Source organism: Triplophysa dalaica, chromosome 4, assembly GCF_015846415.1.
Source record: "Triplophysa dalaica isolate WHDGS20190420 chromosome 4, ASM1584641v1, whole genome shotgun sequence".
NCBI classification, from domain to species: Eukaryota; Metazoa; Chordata; class Actinopteri; order Cypriniformes; family Nemacheilidae; genus Triplophysa; species Triplophysa dalaica.
The window spans coordinates 5,938,395-5,960,467 of NC_079545.1; the positions used below are offsets into that span (position 1 = coordinate 5,938,395).

The following is a 22,073-nucleotide window of genomic DNA, read 5'->3' on the forward strand; positions in this document are numbered from 1 at the left end:
TTCACAATCTCTGATAACCAAACACTACTCCAGCGGCTCTTCCTCTTCTCTAAGGAAGACCTCGCATCTTTAAGGCGTATTCCTGTGGGCCGAGGTTATTTAAAGCACTCATAATAGTAACATCATGTACCCGAGAAGTAGGGGACTGTAGTCCGATTCCAGCCGTTCTCTGTAGTCCTTGAAAAGCGAATTCTGTTAAAGACCAAAACTCGCTTGGCACTGAACTTTGAGCTTAATAATTTTGCAGGTTTTGTTTATGCTTTAACAGCAACATCACACATTAACTAAAGGTTAAAAAATGGGATCGCGGGGAACGTGTTCTTAAAGTTTTAATTCAATTGGGTTGAAAAATGTTTAAATAGAGACATACTGTCTCTAATAAGACTTGTTATAATAACTGAAGCATGAAACCCCTGACAGACTCGATCCAGACATGAGCCAAATAGCATGTGAAACGTACCAGTAATGGAAAAGTGATGTGATGACACAGCACTGCATGCCACTTTAATCATGCAAAGGACTTAAGATGAAAATTAAGTGAGTGAATTCACTTTATTCCCGTAGGGTACGGCCCATACGTGCTCACGAGCACGCAGATTAATTCTGGACGATGATAGGAAGAGAGAAGCACACTCACACACACCCCACAGCAAAACCAAGGGACTCTGTGACTCTTACCACACGACTCTGGTCTTCCGTCCACTACAACATTTTGAACAGGCAGCTCTGAGAGCAAAAAACATGCGGCACACACACAAACAGCAGAAATCAGAAACATAAAATGATTTATGAAAAATCATTTGAAGAATTTGAAGAAAGTAAATGATGTCCAGTATTAAATGCATTTCTACGATCATACAGAGTCATACAGGTTATTCGGAAAGGTATGCCACAAGATTTTCTTTTGATGACTTTGTATGATTTTGAAAAAAAAAAGAAACTATGAAAAGAACCGAGCCTCTTAGACAAAAAACTAGCATCATTCATCATAAGAGTATAAACGTGAAAAGATAGAAAAACTTGCGCTCAATGCGGGGTGAAGCGTTGCATCATAAATGATAGAAAATCTCATAAACGGCAGGAATAAAGGTAAAAGCATACAACTTTCCTATACCTGGATCACTTAGGTAACATTATTTTTAAAAGGTCAGAGATTGCAATCCCGAGTTAAGGGTTTTACCAAATAAGACACATTTCATCCATGACCAGACACTGCTTCCTTCTCCACCTGAATTATATTATAACATGATGATTCAGACACATCTGAGACACACCCTGTATATCCTTCTGCATGACTCAGCTGGATCTCTTACAAAAATAAACCGCCATCCTCAAATGAGATTTCCCCTTTCTGATCACCACACAGCTGTGCGTCTCTGAGACAGGAAGACAGAGAGGCATTACAGCACTGTGACACCATCCGCAGTTTGTGATGGAATGGGTCCTCCCACATAATGCTATAACCAGGCTGCTGGTTATCACATTAAACCCAAAGCACTGGGATTCAAAGCGTTAAACTGCTGGACTGCATGGCAACATGGGTTCTGCTGATCCTTTCAGTTACGATAAAATAGTCCTGGGCAAGATTATGGATTATAAAAGAGCCATGTCTGCAAATCCTGGTTTAAAACACAGATTTGTTCTGAGGCTAAATTGCCTATAAATAAAAAGAGAACATCAAGTTTAACACATCGAAATACACTATATGGACAAGAGTATCAGGACGAGTATCAGGAAAAGTGTCAGGTATGGGGATGGTTTGGTTTTCAGAAAACAGATACTAAACAATGTACCATCAATAGGTGTCCAAGTAAAAAAAACAAGCACAAATTAAGCTTTAGAAAAATGAAGATATCGATTATTACTGCTTTTGTATTGAACAATTTGAATGTTTTGTCCAAATCATGCTTTTTTAATTATTCAAGAGCAACAAATACTATATTCTAGTTATGTTGACCAGCCCTAGGTCTAAGCTTCGTATGGTTCCATGTTAATATTACACCATTTGGCTGTAAGAACTATCTTTCTCCGCAATCATTTAAAATCATCATGACCGATCACATAGATTCTGTGACTCAGAAACCTGGCTAAGGGACTGAATGCCCATGAGCAAAGACGGCAGCATTCAGGTTTTGTTCTGCAAGGGGGGACCTACGCAAGCGGTGACTGTTAAGATAAATGGTACGTTAACGGCTCACATTTATAACAAACCTCGTTCACTCAGGTGTTCAAAATACTTGAATGGCCCCTTAAAGGGACAGTTCACCCAAAAAGGAAAATTCTTTCATAATTTACTCACCTTCGAGTAATGTAAACGTGTATACATGTCTTTGCTCTGATTAGCACAGAGAAAGATATTTAGAATAATGCTTATAACCAAACAGATCTTGACCCTCCTGTTTACTACCATAGTGAGAAAAAATCTGACCTCTATCTGCAATCTATCCCTTTAAGGGTTGAATTGCCGAGTCTGATTCGTGAAGTTGGTATTCCAGTTATTGCCAAAAGCCAGAGTGTGTTAAACAAGGTGCTACTCCAGCATTTAAATGATGATTGACATCACCGCGGTCCTTTTAATGTCAAGGGGTTTGACATGTTCCTGGTGCAAATCTTAATACAGACGGAGTCCAACAGCAGATGTTGTTATATAGAAGTTACTGTAGGTCTGCGTTCAATCTCTCAATGAAGAAAAATCCACAGAGCTGCAGTTCACATGCACAATATCCCAGCTGTCGCCATGCTGATGCGTGCACATGCGATTCGCTTTAAATAATCAAAATATATATTTGTCTTTTACGTTAATAACAAAGACTATTCCTCTGAAAAAGAGTGAGTGAGAGAGGAAAAGAGACGAAAGAGAGATGTAGAGTGCCAGACAGAGAGGTGGATGCATTATTTACAAGATGTCTTTCAAGTGAACACTTGAGTTCTTACCTGTGGGGTCAAATTCATGCGAGGGGGGGACTGATGCATTGTCGCTCTTAGGCTTTTTGTCAGGGGGATGGTCCTTACTGAGAATACTTCCTGTCCTGTACACACACACAAATGGAAAACGATCACCATCAGTGCCACATCATGCTATTCTTATCCAAATGCACACAAAAACAAGACAGGAAATGTGGATCCACTTTCAAAAGGTCACACTCAAACCCCTTGTCCAAAAACAGGCCCGGAGAGAGTAGACAAAACATTTCAGACCAACACAATGCAAACTACTGTTCTCAGGGAAATCAATGATTTAATATAAACTGTTATCACGACACCATAACAAGCCGTGTGAGCAGAAATGCCCTTTTTTGTTGCCGGCATCAAAGGCTGTTTTCAGGAAATGATAAAAATGGTTTGAAATATAGAAGGGTCAACAAAAGATTCTTACAACATTACAAAAGTTCTATATAAAGATATATGTGTCGTTGCCTGGTAGCATTAGAACCGCAATAATCAAATAAAATGTGCTTAATAGTGAATGATATCACACATTGTTGACTGTTCACCCTTCAATAGACAATAAAATGACACCACGTGAACATAGTTTCATGCCTAGTTTCGAAAAAAACAAACACGGAAAATCATTTTAATACTTTGTGAACATAAAACCACAACGAAACACCTTTAAGAGGATACAGCTTACATTTCCCTTCTTTGTAAACCCTGAGGTTAAAGGGCTAGTTTGCAGAAAAAAATAAATTCTGTCATCATTTACTCACCCTTAAGTTGTTCCAAACCTGTAAACATTTAATTGCTTTGTTTAACACAAACATATTTGGAAGAATGTTTGTAATCAGACAGTTCAGGGGGACTGTTTACTACCATAATAGGAAAAACTCTAAGGAAGTCAATGGTGCCCCAGTACGGTTTGTCTTCCACATTCTTCAAAATATCTTCTTTTGTGTTCAATAGAACAAATACATTGATACAGGTTAGGACCATCTTGAGGGAGAGTAAATGATGACAGTTTATATTTTTGGGTGAACTATCCCTTTAATACTGTGAATCTAAGCATTTCATATCAGTGACAGCATCAGTGTTATGTCTACCCTCAACCTGCCCTTATCACTGTCAACCATTAACTGTCTGCCCAGCTACTGTCCTTCTCGCTTTAATGAGTGTTTGAATAGCTTTGAAAGAAGACAGCGAAAGGAGGTGTTGCAACTCACCTGCTCGCTTTTTTGGGAAACCTGGAAGAAAAATAATATTTAAGTTAATGATTTATTTATATATTAGTTTATATTTATATAACAGTTTATATGTTTATTTATGTATCTATTTTTAAATATTTATCTTTACACACTGCATTTTAATTATTCCATCTAGTTTTATTACCTCCTTTTTTTTGCAGAAATTGACTCAACCTGTACCTTAACAATAACATGTTAAAATTGATTATATCTTCTTTGCAATGGTGATGGTTGTTCTGCGTAATGTATTTTTCAATTTTCCATCTTCATCAACCTTCCCCTGCCCCATGTGGTGCCTATAGTCTGTTTGTTGTTTGGCTTCAAGTACCAGGATGATGTTCTGCCCCCCTGTGACCTATCGCTTTACCTCTGTCAAACTTTAGTTTGCTTTCAAAACACGGGACTAAAGGGTTACACTAATATACAAGACAAATGTGTGTCCTCTGTGCAAAAAAAAGGAAAGAAACTGGAAATGCTAAACAGCTGAGACTATGTGTTATTTTTATCTGTCTTGGAAAAACTGCTTTAACCTGCTTTCAAAAATGTATAGTTTTACTGTTTACTGTTCCACAGACAGCAGTATCTTAGGTTGCTTTTCATAGGTAGGCAGATTCTAAGATGTATTTTATGACAGTATCAACTTAGTCTTGTATGTTTCTCTTAAAATTAGATTAAAAAATATATAATTAAATGTGACAATTGTTAAAATACATTAGGAGTATGTAGATGTTAAAGGAATGCAGATTGTACAGATAAAATAACATGAATCTAGGTCATTTTAATTACTTCATACTGAAATATATGATAAAATTGATGTTTAATTGGAGACTTGGCAAATCTGATCTCAGTTTGTGACATTGATATCTCTTAAAAAGCAGGGGCCGGATTCACAAAACTGTTCTTAAAACAAAGTTGTTATTCACATAAATCATAGGGAGCTCATAAGAATCTCCTTTTATTAAGAAGTTCTCAAATATTTTCTTAAGAACATCTTAATTTTTTTCATAAGAATAAAATAACATACGATTTGTAAATTAATCTTGAGAAAAATAATAGTCTAGTATTTTAGAATTTAAGAAGAATTTTCTTAAAGTCGCCATGAAACAGAAGTAGTGAGTGTCTATTTTTCCTGAATCGTGACGTATATCCGGGTGAAACAACTTCTGAAATGAGGAAAATAGATGACGGGAGTTGATTTCGTTCATCGAGTACTGATTGGATTGTTGAAATTTGGGCGTTGCCAACAAAATGGAGTCAGATTTGTCAACCAGCTTGCAATGAGTCAGTCATTGAAGCCCCGCCCCTGCACCATTACCCATGACCAGAAGTGAAAAAAGGTGGTTTCGAGGGGGTAAGGAGGTTCACAATATTTTTGATTAAAGATTACAAGTGGAAATGAAAAAAATATATATTATGTGCATAGATAAATAATTTATAATAAATACTGCGTAAAAATATATGAATGATCATTTTTAATTTCACTTTAAGAATGTTTTGTGAATGACCAGGGATGCTTAACCAAAAAAAACCTTGTCAGCATTTATTCAAATTTATTCAAAGCATTTATAGTGTCCAATAATGTTTGGTCACAAACTTTTTTCAAAATATCCACTTAAGTGTCCTGCAGAAAAAAAGTAATAAAAAAAAAGTAAAAAGTAATTAATAAATTTATTTGAAACCATCCCTTTTAAAGGTGCAGTGTGTAGTTGAAGACATAATGGATAGAAATGCAATAAAATATGTATAAAGGTGTATAAACTCCTTAAAAAATTAAGCGTTATGTTTTATTATCTTAGAATGAGATATTTCTATCAACACATACCACGAGCCCCCGTTACATTACATTTTTTTAAATCATTCACTTTTAAAAACACAAGTTTGCTAATTCTCATCAAGGTTTGGTCTAAAAAACTGTAACTCTTGGCCACACAGTGGAAAAGTTGTCAACTATGTGCCATAAGGCTTCCATCAAACACACAAGTGCTTGCATTTCCACGCGGATCAGACTCTCACGAGACATATATTTTTGAATTTGCGTGTCAGCCTTTACCATGACAGACTGCCGAGTTAGATCATAGTGATAAACTGCAACCCAACACGCAATATCTCCTGTATCTCATCGGAGAACAGAGCACTCCTGGGGAAGAACTAGAGGAGCCTCTTTACAGAAATAGCTCAGACATCTCGTCCTCCCTCCCTCTCAGCTCCTTCCGCGGGTGGTTTTTGTTTTTGTTGCTGTTCCTTCCCCTCCACAATAGAGCTCCGTACGGGAACAATGGCTTTCACGTCAGAGCTGGCCCATTACACAGCAGCCCTGTGGGCCTGATTCCCGGAAACAGAAAGGGCTTCTGGCAGGGACCCTCGTTTCCTGAATGTGTGAATGGGGGGGTGTTTGGTGTATGGGGTGGGTCGGAGTGAAGGCAGGGGGCAGAACTGGGCTTAAATAAAATTTCTCAAGGCTATGCCTCTTCCCATTTTTCTCCCTTTTCCAAGGAAAACTGCCTTTAATTTCAGTGGCAAACAAACAAATGCCCGCTTAGATATTCTTAATAGACGCTGAAGGAACAATCAAAGCAGAGATCAATGTAAAACATCAAATTTCCAGGAAATCTCCAAGTTTAAGTCTTTCCGTAATAACAGGAATGAGAAAATCATGCATTCAAATGACATAGAAAAGGATGTTCACCCAATGCATACGGATTTGACAAAATCCGTGGATTCATCCTGTGGAAACAGATTTAATAATCTAGTGCTTGGGAGATCAGACATGAAAACTGGACTCACAATACAACAAAATGAATAGATGCTGCAAAAATGTTACTCATTGTTAGTTTATGTTTGCGAATGTTATTAAGAACTTATTGAAAAGTGTTGTACAGTACATTCCACAAAATGACGCCGTAAACAGTGTCACCACATTGGGAAGGGAATTTCCAGTCCAAAGGCTCCATAAAACCCACCCACTGCAACAAAAAAAGCCCAAGTTTTATGTGCCAAAATAATGTGATGGAAATGTATTGCACTGTCAATCAACGACGATGTTGACCATTTTATCTCCTTAAAACGAACTATGACCAGATGAAAAAATATAACTAAACCAGGAAAACAGGTCAAACGGATCAAACATTTAAGAGAGTTAGAAAATATGACAAATATGTCCAGAAACCACTTCAAAGCGACAATCAAGAAATTGAACAATGACTTTAACCCCCAAAAAACACATTTTGCGCAAAAAGAGCCCACTATAATTAATCGGATACGGAAAGCTGAGAAGCATTTTCCACTCATTCATGAAGTTCATTCACACACCAGGGCAGCCAAAACGGTGCAATTCATTGATACGTACGTACATACAACAAAACTACAAAAGAACAGCGGCAACAATAAAGCGCTTACCTTTGAGAGTTGCCTTAAAGGGGTGCTGCAACAATGTGTCCTGCATTCTGACTGCTTTACAATGTTAAACATGCTGTCTTATGCTTAATATTGTCAACTTGTCGAAAAACAAAGCTGTGCGTATTACGTAGTATCTCTGTGCTCAATACACTCCCCCAGCGATCGTACAGGTTTCAGAAAGTTTTTTTCGAACATGTAAAACTGTATTGTAACAATTATTCTTAGTCCTGTTTTAGACAATTAAAAAGTAACTACTTTTTTACTTTTATTTTTAATAGGTAAAGATAATTTCTCACACTATGTGCAATGTGAGCACCAAAATGTGAGCATCTACAGATTCTATATTGAGAACCAGATGGAAAAACGTATGTGCACCCCTGGATATAACGCTGGATTTGGAGATCGTTTGAAACTGATATATGGAGCCGTCCCAGCGCTAAATGATGCCGTACATGAACCGCGGTGACTGAAACTGATGTCTGTGTTTTGTTGACAATGTGCTTTAGTTCAGCTTATCCCTCCTGCCCCCACGCGACGTATGATTTCGGAAGTAATCGTACAGCTTTGTCTATCTTTTATAAATGTGATCAAACTAAATAGCTTTCCTGAAGCTCAGTGGTAAAAGCATTGCGTTAACAAGGTTGTGAGTTCGATCTCAGGGGATTGCAAATACTTATGTAAAATTTATAGGATAAAGCAATGTAAGTCGCTTTGGATAAAAGCGTCTGCCAAATGCCTAAATGTAAATGTAATGTAAATGTAAATACTCTTCGAAGATATGCATATGCAATACTACTCTATAGGTACTCAAGATTAATATGAGATTGGCAGAAACCCTGTGTGTTAGGGCCGCTTTAACATCTGACAGAACCACAGTACGTCTTTCGTGAAGAACATACAATGCAAAATTTAGCAAGTCCAGGAGCTGTCAAGGACGAGTATGATGAACAGAAGTAACGTAGAATCCCATATTCAGTTTGATTTTTATTAAATCCTTTAAAGGCAGGGTGTCCGATTTCCGAATTACTCTTGTTTAGACAAAGTGGGGCCAAGTACCAAAACAACCTTGTAGCCAATCAGCGGTACATTGCACAGTGCACAGAATGAACATTAGTCGAGCCCAGCGCTGACGAAAGCGCAAGATGGGGTTGGGGTGTGTCAACAACGTCTATGAGAAATCGGACATACCGCCTTTAACTGCTGTGAATTCAGTCATAGTTATATTTACAACGTCTTCGAGTCGTCTTTCACCACACGTTTAATCCACGTTGTGAAATTTGAGTTACTCTCCCTACCATGCAACATATATTTGGGCCACTTTGCCATTGTGATCACTTCAATATACACAATCTGGTCCGTTATCGCGCCAAAACCACCTCAATCCATTTTGTATTATGAGGCATCACATGATCTAAAGTTACTGTAGATTGATTGACAGGAGAGGTCTCCCTATCCCAGACCTGATTGGTTAAACTGAACCCACAAGAGCTGTGTTAAGGAATAATGTGTTACACAACACATAATTTTCGAACGTTTGGAAATGACTTGACTAATCAAAAGCAAAAATATACAAGCTGCTTGGGCAGTTTTTTATTTCATAAGCAGCCCAAATTTGTCCAAACGCCAAATGCATTTTTCTCCGGTCTAACCCTTACAAAAGAAGCCCAAACCCGCCCAATCTTGCAACACTGACTGTAAATGCTCATCATAGTATTACTATATTAATATGAGAAGTTTTGATTAAGATATCAACAGATTAATTTAACAGAGAATCTTGTTTCATGATATGTGACTCATCAATTTATTGTTACACCTGTTATGCATATGCATACAATTCCTTATCATGTCTGAGGTGAACATAACTTTGTCATGTTCCTGAACACAGGAACCAATGGCATTCGACATTATCCGTGCACAAGCGTAAATATGATTTAAGTGATTTGTCAGAAGGTAGCGTTTTTCATGAATAACGACTTTAATTTCACGCAAAGCTATGAAGACTTGAAATATAGATCCCAGCGCATAAACTACTTTTATGGTGCTTTTTGACAGTCCCTGGACACGGACTGTGTAAATATATTTTGCAAAGCATCTGTTTTTGTGTTAACCAGAAGAAAAGAGTCACACCAGTTTGGAATGACATGAGGGTAATGACGACAGGAATGTATTTTGGGGTAAACTGGAAGTTACTCATGCTATGCAACAATCGGCTCAAAATGATCGCAGGCCAAACCTTCCTAATGTTAATGACAATGGGAGTGCATTTGTATTATGATGCTATAACGGAAGAAGTAACAACCTAGCAAAGCCGCTCAGAGCACTTTTCACAGCTTATATTTACTCTTCTTGACTGCCAACATCGGTTTGCAGATTAATGAATCATTTACAGGTTTTTTGGGATTATTGGAAATGATTTGAGCGACTTTGCCTCTTAGCTTTTAAGCTTGTTAGTTCATGACTTCCACTTCAACTTTCAATGCAAAATTGAAAAACGTTCAGATGGCACAACCCTGTCTATCAAAAGAAACATTACCTGAATAATTATACTAATAATATCTCAGTATTCCTTGTACGTTTTACAATGAAGCTCTATTGAATAAAAAGACTTCCTTTTGACTAACAAGTCTTTAAATAAATATGATCACAGCGGAACATGCCTCAAAAGACTGATGGTAACAGCAGCCACACCTTCTTCCCTCTTGCTCTCTTTTCCACTGTCTCTCACCCTCTCGAAAGGCTTGAAGGTTTGGGTCTCAACTCTGGAGCAATCTCTCCTTCTGCCCCAATAAACCCGCGGAGAAAGACTGAGCAAGTGAGCGGGCGCACATTTCTTCACGCTACGCTGTCTGTTCACGTTTTATTATGATTGGGATGAGCTGGTGGGGGCAGGGAAGGGGTGTTATAGAAAAACACACATGCATTGCAAATGTATGGAAACCCAATTTAAAAGCCTTATAAAGCGGATAAATACATTCCTACTGTCTATATTCTGATAAATTTCCCATAGGGTACAAACATAACCTCTTAACCCAAGCTTAAATTGCTCACAGTGGGCCAAGAAACAATCCCAGCAACACTGCAAATGAAAATCATTACCAACCTTCAGGCTACTGTCAACTATTTACAAGGATTGCAATAGAAAAGTATTTAAAGGGATAGTTCACCCAAAAATGAAACTTCGTTCAGGAATTATTCACCCTCTATTTTTTCCAAATCTGTATAAATGTCTTCGTCCAGCTGAACACAAAGAAAAATATTTGGAAGAAAGTTAGCAACTGACAGTAATGAGGCATCATTGACTTGAATGGTGTGGTACCTCAAAACGGTTAGCTTTCCTAAATTCCTCAAATATCTTCTTGTGTTCAACAAATCATTTAATGTACTATGGTCATTGGTCTCTCAGAATGGTCAGTTGCTAACCTTCTTCCAAATGTCTTTATTTGTGTTCAGCCGAACAAAGAAATGTATACAGGTTTGGAACAACTTAATGGGTCAGTAATTAATGACAGCTTTTCATTTTTGGGGTGAACTATTCCTTTAAGTATCATATTCATGCCATGCATCAATGTGAATATGGCATTAAATGAATTTCAAGCAAGCATCTTCCATTATGCTACATAAATTGTAAAACTAGGTACTATAAACAAACAAACCACGACTAACACTAAAATTTAAATTTCCCCAAAAAAGTTCTACCAAGTAAACTAAATCTGAGAGAGGGTTTTCATAGAGAAATGCAAAGAAATGCCTTCATTAGATACTGTGACATGACAATTGCAAAGAGACTAAGAAAATAAGAATTTTAAATTAAAAAAAAACTGTAATTGTTTATGTCCAACAGATTTCTGATTCAGATAGATAATCACAGCGTGCGCAATATGTGTTTCATTAGTTATGTTTATTCTTGAAGTATACACCTTAAGCTAACAAACATGTTTGCATAGCCATCTGACTTTACGACTCATAGTTTCCAACTGAAAACGACTGCGGTCACTTACAGCCATTGCTTAAGAGATTTTATTCTGATTCCATCTGAAGTCTCAACCTCAACTCTGTTTGGAAATCAACTCCGTTTAGAAACGCCATTGACTTCATACATTCCCATGCTTATATGAACACATCTGATGAACATACAATTTTCTAATGAAATCTTTAAATGTTATTCAAGAGTTTAATTTATGGATGACACTTAACCAGCTCAGATGACTTTAGAAAACGTACAATCGGCAGGAGAACTGAAACTCCAATGCTCTGAGTATCTTAGTTGCCATTGTCAACAAAGATCCGCAGTTGAAAAACCTGTGGTTAGTGATTTATGTAACATTCAACACACATTCGAAGAAACAGCCTTTAATAGATGTTGTAGTTTAATATATTATACTTACTTTAAGTTTAAATTTATGTAAAGAAACCCATCTACTAGTACCTACAAATGTCTACCAGGTTAACAGACTACTTCATATTTTTCTAGTTAAAAGCTTAATATTCTCTTGTCACGCTGTGTACACAACTTTTTTTTCCAATTACTGATACGGGTAGTTTTCAGCATTGAAGAAATGTTACATATATACATTTTAAAATATACATCATCATTGGCTGTTCTCAAAGTGTTTTCTTCAGCAGTCTTATGTCCTCGTGTTCTTGCTCTACGACATCGATAACCGCCAAAGTTCAGTTCCAATACTCAAGAACACAAGAACAGAGAACGCATGAAAGTACCCGGATGTGTTCTCGATATCAAAGATGTATCATATGCAGCCTTGCACACCTACAGAATCCGCTTGAAGTCCAATAAGTCAGTGCGGCACCTCCATCATTGTTTGTTCTGTTGAGGCACCCTCGCAACAAAACAAGTCCGTTTTTGTGTTCTTGGAATTGAGAAAAGGCCAATGACTTATTCTGTGTGCTTATTAAAAGCTTGCTTTGGCATAACGGCTTTGTTTTTTAGTAAAATATGCTATGGGGTTGACGGATAAAAAAAAAGTTACGGTAATACCAATTTTTAAGCCTTTTTTTGTAAAAAAAAATAATAATAAATTTTTTTGTTAAACTGTCAGGTCCTAACTTTCTGAAGCTACATTAATTCTTCATAATCCATAGACAACCCCAGTAGGTTAACAAATTTCTTGTGAAGCAAACGAACTGGCGTGTAAGAAAAGTCAAACTGAAACCCATAGGGCACTAAATTTGAAAATGGTGACGTGTCAAAAGCCTCAAATCTCATTGGTTCTCATGTGCTGTCACGAAACATGACAAGTCACAAGACTTGTGAGAGCCAGTGAGATTTGACGTCATCGCTGTGTCGCCATATTTGCATTTAGCATCCTTATGACACCATTGGTTGTTGGCCAGTGCTAACAAAGCAAACATACCACCACAAAGTAACAACTGTTTACACTTTTGGGTGAATCTGGAGCCGAATGCCTAAAAGAGAGAGAAAAATCAAACACGTCACCTTTAAATCAAGACTAAATGACTATTGGAAATGCACTGCATGAGTCAGAGGTGAAAGGTCAAAGACTCCAGAGGAACACAAGCCAAGGCAAACAGCTGATTCCCCAGCAGCTGAACGGAGCCGCACGGAGCCGCTAGAACCCGCCGCCATTGGCTGCATAGCACTGCTGACATTCTCCCTCCAGACAACTGCATTTTTAAACTGATCACGAACCAGTGCCGATAACACATCTCACTTTTATCCTGTTAAAAGTGAGTGGAAAACCGATCCCGGGGCTACAAACAAACTCATTTACACTTCACACGCTTAGGTCCTACCACGGGAGCTGATTTATAATGCTGCATGAAGAAAGCTCAGGGTTCGTGACAGATGTGGCAGTTCCCTAAGGTCAATCTCTTTAAACTATAATCAATTCCACAACAGCAAGCTTACATGAGAGAATTTTGACAGGAGCTCTATGGACCACTCCTTAAGATGGCTTTTACGGGTTCTGCAACACATTATCAACAAAATGCTATGTTAGCCCTGGACAACTATAAGTGAACTGTGAAAAAAGACATTAACCTATAGGCAATCCTGCACTTCAATCATCTTTAGCTTTAATCATCAAAGACAATCTAACAATACAGATCAGAAGTAATTATAGAAAAGATTTAAATACTTATTTATTTAAACACTTAGGGGCAGTTTCCCGGACAAGGCTTGAGACTAGTCCTGAACTAAAATAAATGTTAGAGCTTTCTAAACTGAAAATAGTTAGCAGTGACATATTTTAAAATAGATCAGTGCTTTTGTTTCGTCTCAAAATGCACAAAAGTAATGTTTTTGTAAGGCATGTTTGTAAAAACTATTTAAATGTCCTAATTTAACTAAGGCCTAGTGCTGGTTTAAGCTAATGCCCATCCTGGAAACCACCCCTTAATGTGATTATATATTTTGTTATTGTTAAAAATCTGATATTGTGAGAGCCCCAGCAGAAACTGTGTCTTTGAACATTGGATGTTTGGATGTGGATTTGGTTTAGAATCACATTGAAAGTATAAATGTTTTTTTCACTGTGCATCCTTGCGGCTTGCTGCTAGATGACCATCTTTATGAAAGATGAACAATGCAAAAGCTCCAATTTCCCACAATGTTGAATCTTATCTTTACAATTTGGTTTAGCGGTGGGGAGGTTTATAATGGCGGTTTTGACTTATTAAAAACTGATTTCAAAAGATAGAGGTTTTAAAAGGATCACAATACCTCGGCTTTGGATCGAACGAGAGCTAGATATCAGAATTCCCAAAACATTCCCTGTTCTTTCCAGAAAGCTTTAAAACACTTAAGAGTCAAGACTCCAGAAATGTCTGGGCGGATCCAGGACCCTTCTCTATTTATAGAAGCTTGATTACGAAAAGAAAAAAGGCACAACAATAATACTCCCATGTCTTGAATGCCAAAAATACCAGACAATTCCTGAGGGGTGATTCAAGCGCTGGCTTTTCACAGCCTGGCGCTGGAATCATAGAGTTTTATCTATTCAAGTTTAAAACTATCAGATAAAATGCACCCTTTTACCACTAATGATAGAATACAAGTATGGCCCATTAACTAACAAATAAACTAAGCTGAAGACACAACCAAGGCTTTCTTTCTCGTTTTTATAAACTTTGATTCAAAACCCAAAGATTGTTCAAAACAACCGACATCAAAATGCTTCATATCATTCTGGCTTAATTATCAGAATTTTTTTCTTAAGCTTTTCACAATTTTGCATTGTTGCAAAACAGCTTTAAAGCGGCCCTGCAACGGTGTTTCATGGATTCTGACTTCTTTACAATGTTAAACGTAATGTCTTCTCATGCTTAACATGGTCAACTTGTCAACAAACGAGTTGGGTGTATTACGTAGTATTTCTGTGCTCGATACACTCCCCCAGCAATCATACAGGTCTCGGAAAGTTTTTTTCGAACATATCAAACTGTTTTGTAACAACTTTTCAAGACCCTTGTTGGACAATTCTCCAGGAAAAGCATGCGGCACGTCCAATCAGCAGCAATGAGAGCAGTGGAAAGAGCATGCACAGACTTCACTTTCTCTTGTGTGCAGGAGAGAGAGAGAGAGCATACGTTCGGGAAGTTCAGGTGTTTGTATGTTCACTAAAAGATGCCGGACATGAACCGCATGCGGTGAGTGAAACTGATGTCTGTGTTTTGTTGACAATGGGTGCGCACTTTCTTTGGTTCAGCCTACCCCTCCCCCCCGCACGCGCCTGTGTTTTCGGAAGCAATCGTAAAGCTGTATCTATCTTTTATAAATGTGATCAAACTAAATACTCTTCGAAAATACAAAGATACTATCCAAGTACTCAAAATGAATATGAGATTGGTAGAAACCCTGTGTGTTACGCCCGCTTTAAATTGAATATATATTAGTGAAGACAACAGACATAAGGAAAAACAGGAACTCATTACATATGAGCTACATATACAACAGAACAAATGTTTTATTATAGCAACTGTAAATAAATGTTTTATAAAACATTTTATTTTATAATAAAATAGGTATCAAAATCTATTGGCTCATACATAAAAAATGTGAAGCTCAACATAAGATTATCATACGTTGTTGTCGATGCTATTGTGGTGATAATTATAGTTATAGTGTATTTAGCATTTTTGGAAGACATTTTGTAAAAAATGCAGATACACAAGTGTGTAATTAATTTTTTTGTGTGTTTTGGGTCGTTATCATGACAACTTTTTGGGGAACTGAAAACACAAACTTTTGAAAGCGGACGTTTTTGAAAACTATGCCGTCTGTGTTGACTTCTTAAACATATCTGTCCAAACGATGATGTCATGCGTGTTCAGTGTAATATCTGCGAGTATTCCCAAAACAGCTATGCCGGGCCACAGGTGTGTTTGTGGAACGCAACAAAACTTCTCCGGCTAAAATCAGAAAGAACACATTTGTTTTTGCCAAAAATCCAAGAACAGGTCTCTGCAAAACACAAAAGGCGTGTTTCTCATTTATTGGGCATTCCCAAACTGGGATAGGCATTGTCCAATCAAAAGATGGGAAGCTCATTTCTAAATGATCCAAAGCATACATGTTTTCGTCGAATAGGAGAAATCACCCACTTGAAATGAGCCATCAATTAAAGAGCCTATCCCAGTTTAAAAACACAATAATTGAGAAATGGCACTTTTCTTGCAGATGATAGAGCAAAAAACGCTGTCGTGTTCATATGTTCATACATTGCATGTGCTTTTTTAATACATTTGATGGAAATATCTGATTGTTCATGGTCGCCCTAAAAACCCTCCCATCGATGAAATCAGTAGAGAAGTGAAAAAAACTTTCGGATTAAAACACCAGGTGAAAACAGGTATGCGACTCTTTCATCCACCTGTGGTCCAATCGAACAAAACTCATCTTTATATCAGGTATAAACAGGCCCTGATATCCACAAATACGCAACATGTAACATGTTACATTATGAATTGCACGATTACACATTTCATGGCTTAGATCCATGCAATAGACATCAAGAACAGAATATTAGAAAATGTACGATGCTATCAAGTTTACAGTCGTCCCTGTCTCATAAATCCCTTCAGCTTTCTAAAACACAGAAAATTTCAAACACTTCCAACAACCAATAAAACAAATGCTGCTCGATCTGAGTGGCTGAAAACTGAAGTATGGATGAGAAAGAGGGAGAGAGAGATTTAAGAAAAGAATGCTTTCAAGACAAGATAAGCACTGCAGCAAGAATAAGAAGTGCACGCTGAGAGCTACACTAAATACCACAGTCTCTCTGTTCATGTCTTGGCGTACAGTTTCCAGGCAACTCCCGGTTGGTCTGTCTCCCTGCACTAGTTGATAGACTTTAGTAGCGCAGGCATGACCCCAGCGCTGTAATGCTGGGGGAGGCTGGCTTGTGCACTTTGTCGGGAGAACAAAAACAAAAGGCTGGGCTCAGCAGTTGCTTTTGTCACCGATTACTTAGATAGTGTGTGTTGAAATTTCAACAGCGCTCTGCAGATGGGGCCTATTCAGGTACAGTGACATACCCGTCTCTCTCACGCTCTCCATGCTGTAATGACAGGAAACAATTGTGACTTGATTATATGACATTTGCAAGACGGATGGAGGAAGCATATTTTGTAGTGTGACAGGTCAGATTACTCGTTCACCCACCCCCCCAAAAGAAGGCTCAGTGGTTGTGTGTCCATACAAAGTCAATGGGGGATAGAGTTGCTACACATGCAGTTTCTGGCAATCTCATATTACTATTGAGTACCTATAGAGTAATATTGCATAAGTCGTATCATCGAAGAGTATTTAGTTGATTAAAAATTTATAAAAGAGAGAAATAGCTGTACGATTATTTCTGGAGAAAGACGAGGTGCTGGAGGCAGGCAGGGGGACGGAACTACAAGACGAGGGAACTATAGCATGAGCACCCAATACATCATCGCCTTCGTGTTGTTTACATTATGAACGTACACGCCGATCGGCAACAAAACACAGACATATAACTTCGTTTGACTCACCGCATGCAGTTTATGTCCGGCATCCTTTTGCAGTGGAACCGCCCCATCTATCAGTTTCAAACAATCTCCAAATCGTTTTGGAGATAACTTATGAAGATATAAGTTCTTATATCCACCATTTATATAACATATATCATTAAAATGCCATGAACAAACAAACACACAACTTCTCTCACTATTGCAAGAGTAACGAGCTGAAGCTGCAGGCCCACAGCGCAGCCAATCTTGACGCAACGCAGCCAGTCTTGACAAGCGGGTCTTCCAATCGCTGGTTGGTTGGTGCGTGGGAAGCTTTCTCTTTTGCCTTGCCGTAGACGTGCTTTTCCAGGAGAATTGCCTGATAAAAGGAATAGGATCCCTGTTACGAAACGGGGATCCAGACTTATAAAAAACTTTCTAAAGCAAGTTGGAGTGCTGCTCATTCTTTAATAAGTTGACCATGTAAAGCACGAGAAGCCAGCACGTTTAACAGTGTAAAGAAGTCAGAATGCATGAAATAGCATATTAACTAATCTGTAAGTATCTGGTCTGTAAGTAAACGGATCTCACCTCACATAGCAGAAATAAGCTATTCTAAACAAACCAAGATATTAATAATGACCATTTCCTCTCAGTTATGTCACACTGTACATTCTGATGTCTTTACAGCCAGATGTTTAGTCAGGTCTGATACTGCGAGTCATCTGTGAGAGCCCTACAGAGACAGACCAGGCAGACATGCCATGCCTGGCTTCTGCGGATCGGTTTGGTAACGGTCTGTTGCAGCAGGAAACAGACGGGCACGGTTGTCTAGTGGAACGTGGAGCAGGGTGGAGTGGCCAATCCCGTCTTATCTGGCTCTCAGGAGCAGATGTTGCCAGCTGTGCAAAGATAGTGAACGGGGTGGGTCTCCTGTTGAGACTCGCTCTACTGGGCTGGAGAGCGGGGAGGTGAAAGCGGGATTTAGGAATATCTTTAGAGGCACAAGTTCAGGTAATGAAAGTAGCAACACTTGGGTTTACAACATCTCAGTCATACTAGGTTTGGGCCGTTGTTTCACAGTGTCAGACTATGTCATTTGGCCAATGCCCTCCCCATGATTTTAAATTTCTACTTGAACAAAAGCTACAGTTTTAAAGTGGGGTGCATCTGCCCCATACAACACATCGCAGCAAGAGTCACAGGATGAAAGTGAGACGCAATGATTGACAGGATAATGCCGGAGGAAAATTGCAGGATAGTTTCTTGGATCGGTGTGAATTAGCATCAAAATGGGTGCTCAATACAAACCTCGGGCTGATTAAAAAACTATGATCTTATCAATGGCATATATAGGCTAATGATCATATCTTTGTTGATAACATGAAGTTATAGTAGAACAGGGTCTACTGGAGAAAGAAGAGTCGAGCACAGGCAAACAACATGTAAGATGTTTAGAGCAGCTTGACAGATCACTGATATCACATTGACCGGAGGAGTAACAGAGGAGAACATATAGATGACCAACAAGCTAAACCAGTTCTTAACAAGTTTGATCCAGGGTCTTCTTTGGTTCAACACCCATCCCCCTATTGCCTCTCACCTCCCCGAGACCTCGCACCTCCAACTGCGTTCTGCCTCTTTCAGCTACCAGCAACCACTCTTACCCAGAATCCTCTGCAGCTGTCACCATCTGACAACTATTCCTCTAGCACTAGAAACCTTCACATCCCAGTCTAGGTTGCCAATTACACGAAACAAGGTTTAAAGGGAGTTAAAAAAAGGATTGTTCTATATTCTTTAGGACTTTTCCCCTAATTTTCTAGTACTGTGCTTTTACATCAGAAAACGTGGTTTTGGGCTGTAGAAAAATCTACTTTCAAAAACCAATGGGTCTCAGACTATAAACTAGTCAAGTGAGAGGTTATAGGTAGGGGGGAAATGTCCTTGAAGATCACACACAACTAAATCACTCCCATTATGATCAAGCTTTCTACACTCTAAAAATGTTGGGTTATTTCAATCCATCATTGGGTCAAAAATGGACACACCCAACAGTTGGGTTCTATATTAAAGGGGTCATATGGCACGAATACAGTGCATGTTTTTCTGTGTCTTTGGTGCTTAATAAGTTGCCCGTGCATGTATTAGACACGCAAAATTGCAAAAATTAAAGTGTCTGAACGAAAGATGCGTTCAATCTAAAAGCTAATGCTAGCACAGACCTGCGTAAAAAGCCTTGTGTAACCACACCCCCACAAATCCACGTCAGTTCGTGGTATGAATGTATAAAATGTATATGCATGATGGGTGGGCGAACCTGTCAGTACAATTGAAACCGATGTTCCAAATATGTAAGAGGGGTGACATTTCTGTCACACGCTTGCAGTATTCGACCAATCATAGCACACCTCGCTTTTCAGAGCAATGTGCTTTGTAAAAATCTGTGCATTTCAGTGAGATGGGCTAAGAGAAGATTCAAACATGCACAGTGTCTGGAAAATACAGCGTTTTTAACCTTACATCATGTATAAACAAGGCATTACCTAAAAAAACTATAATATTTGTTTTAGCCATGTCATATGCCCATTAACATATGATTGGCTGTTTAAACGCAAAATGTTGCCTAGTTTTAACCCATTGTTGGATCAAATATAACCCTATTCTGGGTTAATTTAAGCCAATTGTTGTCCATAATAGTGTACACAAAAAATTGTGGTGCAGTCAACCTTAAGATGGAAATCCCATTCCTATGTATTTTGCATTGCACAGCAAACAATTCAGGATGTTAATAAATGTCTTCTGAAGGGAACCGGTACATTTGTGGGTCAAAAAAATATTATAATTTTTAGTGTATTTCGGTCAAGATAGACATTAAACTTTGAACATGTACAGGTGAGGATACTACACATTATGGCGGGATGCCACGCTTAACGTCAAATCTCATTGGTTCTCGCTTGTCTCGATACGCACAAGATAATAATCGTAAGATAAAATAAAGGATGCACAACACAATGAATGGTAGAATGCACAGCTGGCATCAAACAGACTGCCAGGCCCTGTTAGGTAACCTATTCAACTTAGGTTTTGACCTTAACCATAACACATTACAGCTACAAGTACCACATGTCATCAGTCAGGCACTCGAGTCTCTTGGCACTGATTTTTGTTTCAAAAAGCACAGGTTCGCCTCTGCCAATCTGTAAATCCTCTGGCTCCGATGCAGATGCTTCTAACGAAAAAGGCGGCAACTCTAAGCTCATTTCTCGTAAGCTCAATTTGTTTCATATTCTCATGCTGCTGCACATTCTTACAGTCTGTGTTACATTAGACAGTGAGTCACCGTGTCCTTACTGAACAAAAATCTGAAGTAACTAACCTTTCGCAAGTCTGCCATCATAATTCACACAAAGTTTAAGCATGACACAAAGATGATCTGAGCCTCATAAAAATTAAGTCCTAAGAAATGACTGTTCCTAGATCAGCAGTAAACCTTAAAAATCACCTCATTCTGTGTGCCAGAGGTTTGGCAAGCTTTAGATACAGCAGTCATCTTGTCCCAGAGTTCGATCTGTGGAGGTTCATTTCTTTCCTAACTACTCTTCTGGCAGGGAAAGATGGGAAAGCTGCAGTGGCATTACTTGCAGTTTCCAAGGTGACGCAGCTGGGAGAGTCAAAGGGCCGTCACGTGTGTGTGTAGCACGAGGACACTGTGTGTTGTTCTGGACCCAATAACTTCAGCCTCCAAAAGCAGGCTGCCTCCCACAGCCACTTCCTACTTTTTCAACACAGGTCTTTAACCCCGTCCCTGTCTCTCACTCGGGCTCTCTCACTCTCTCTCTCTCTCTCTCTCTCTCTCTCTTTCTCCAGCCACACTTCCTGTGGGAACTGTAGGCAGCAAAGCCATTTGAGAGATCAACATTCTATAGTTCTTTCAGCTTATTTAGGCATAGCATTAGCCATGTTTAACTCAGTCAGTCTGTACTTTAATGTCCCTTTTAACTGACATTAAGAACCTACAAATTACTTCTCATTAAGGAAAGAAAAATATAAAAATAGCCAAAAAATAATCAACATTGTAGATAACTTAATATGTAATGCACCCGGAGAAATGATCAGATACATCAGATTTTTGGACGACAAAAAGCAAAACCAATAGTGCCAGTTTGGGGTGAGACTATCTATTTGTGTAACCAATGTGAGACGGGTGAATGTTACACAAACCTTGCTCGGAAAAATCAACTTAATTAAATGAACTTTATTTTTGCGGTTCTATTTGATGTTAATGGTGTAGAACTTGAGACTTGAGGTTTATTTACACTAGTCTTGTAGATTCTACTGCTTAAACAACAAGGACCATGTAGACAGTGTTAATGAATCACAACACTGCTCTGCTCAGAGAAGTGTGCCGGTTACATATAAAACACCATAATTCAGCCTAGTTTAAATTACCACTAGTGGTAAAACCGTGACACGTGACATCTAATGTGACATTAGATTCAAGCACCCCCCCTTCCCTACTGTTTTCTGTTCTATGATTGA

General features: G+C 38.5%; 1 protein-coding gene across 4 annotated transcripts in view; it reads right to left on the reverse strand.

Moving 5' to 3' along the window:
• Positions 1-22,073, reverse strand: part of arhgef12b (Rho guanine nucleotide exchange factor (GEF) 12b) — a 62,485-nt gene that overhangs the window by 29,666 nt on the left and 10,746 nt on the right. The window contains exons 1-3 of one of the 4 annotated variants that reach the window (XM_056745009.1): positions 21,037-21,117; positions 4,158-4,178; positions 2,935-3,029 (exon numbers count right to left, since the gene is read on the reverse strand). In XM_056745009.1, the coding sequence (XP_056600987.1) occupies positions 2,935-3,029; positions 4,158-4,178; positions 21,037-21,041 (121 nt within the window). In that variant the 5' untranslated portion in view covers positions 21,042-21,117. Of the gene's footprint in view, positions 1-678; positions 794-2,934; positions 3,030-4,157; positions 4,179-21,036; positions 21,118-22,073 lie in introns of those variants that run through there. The other 3 variants (XM_056745007.1, XM_056745008.1, XM_056745011.1) reach the window with 3 other exon arrangements.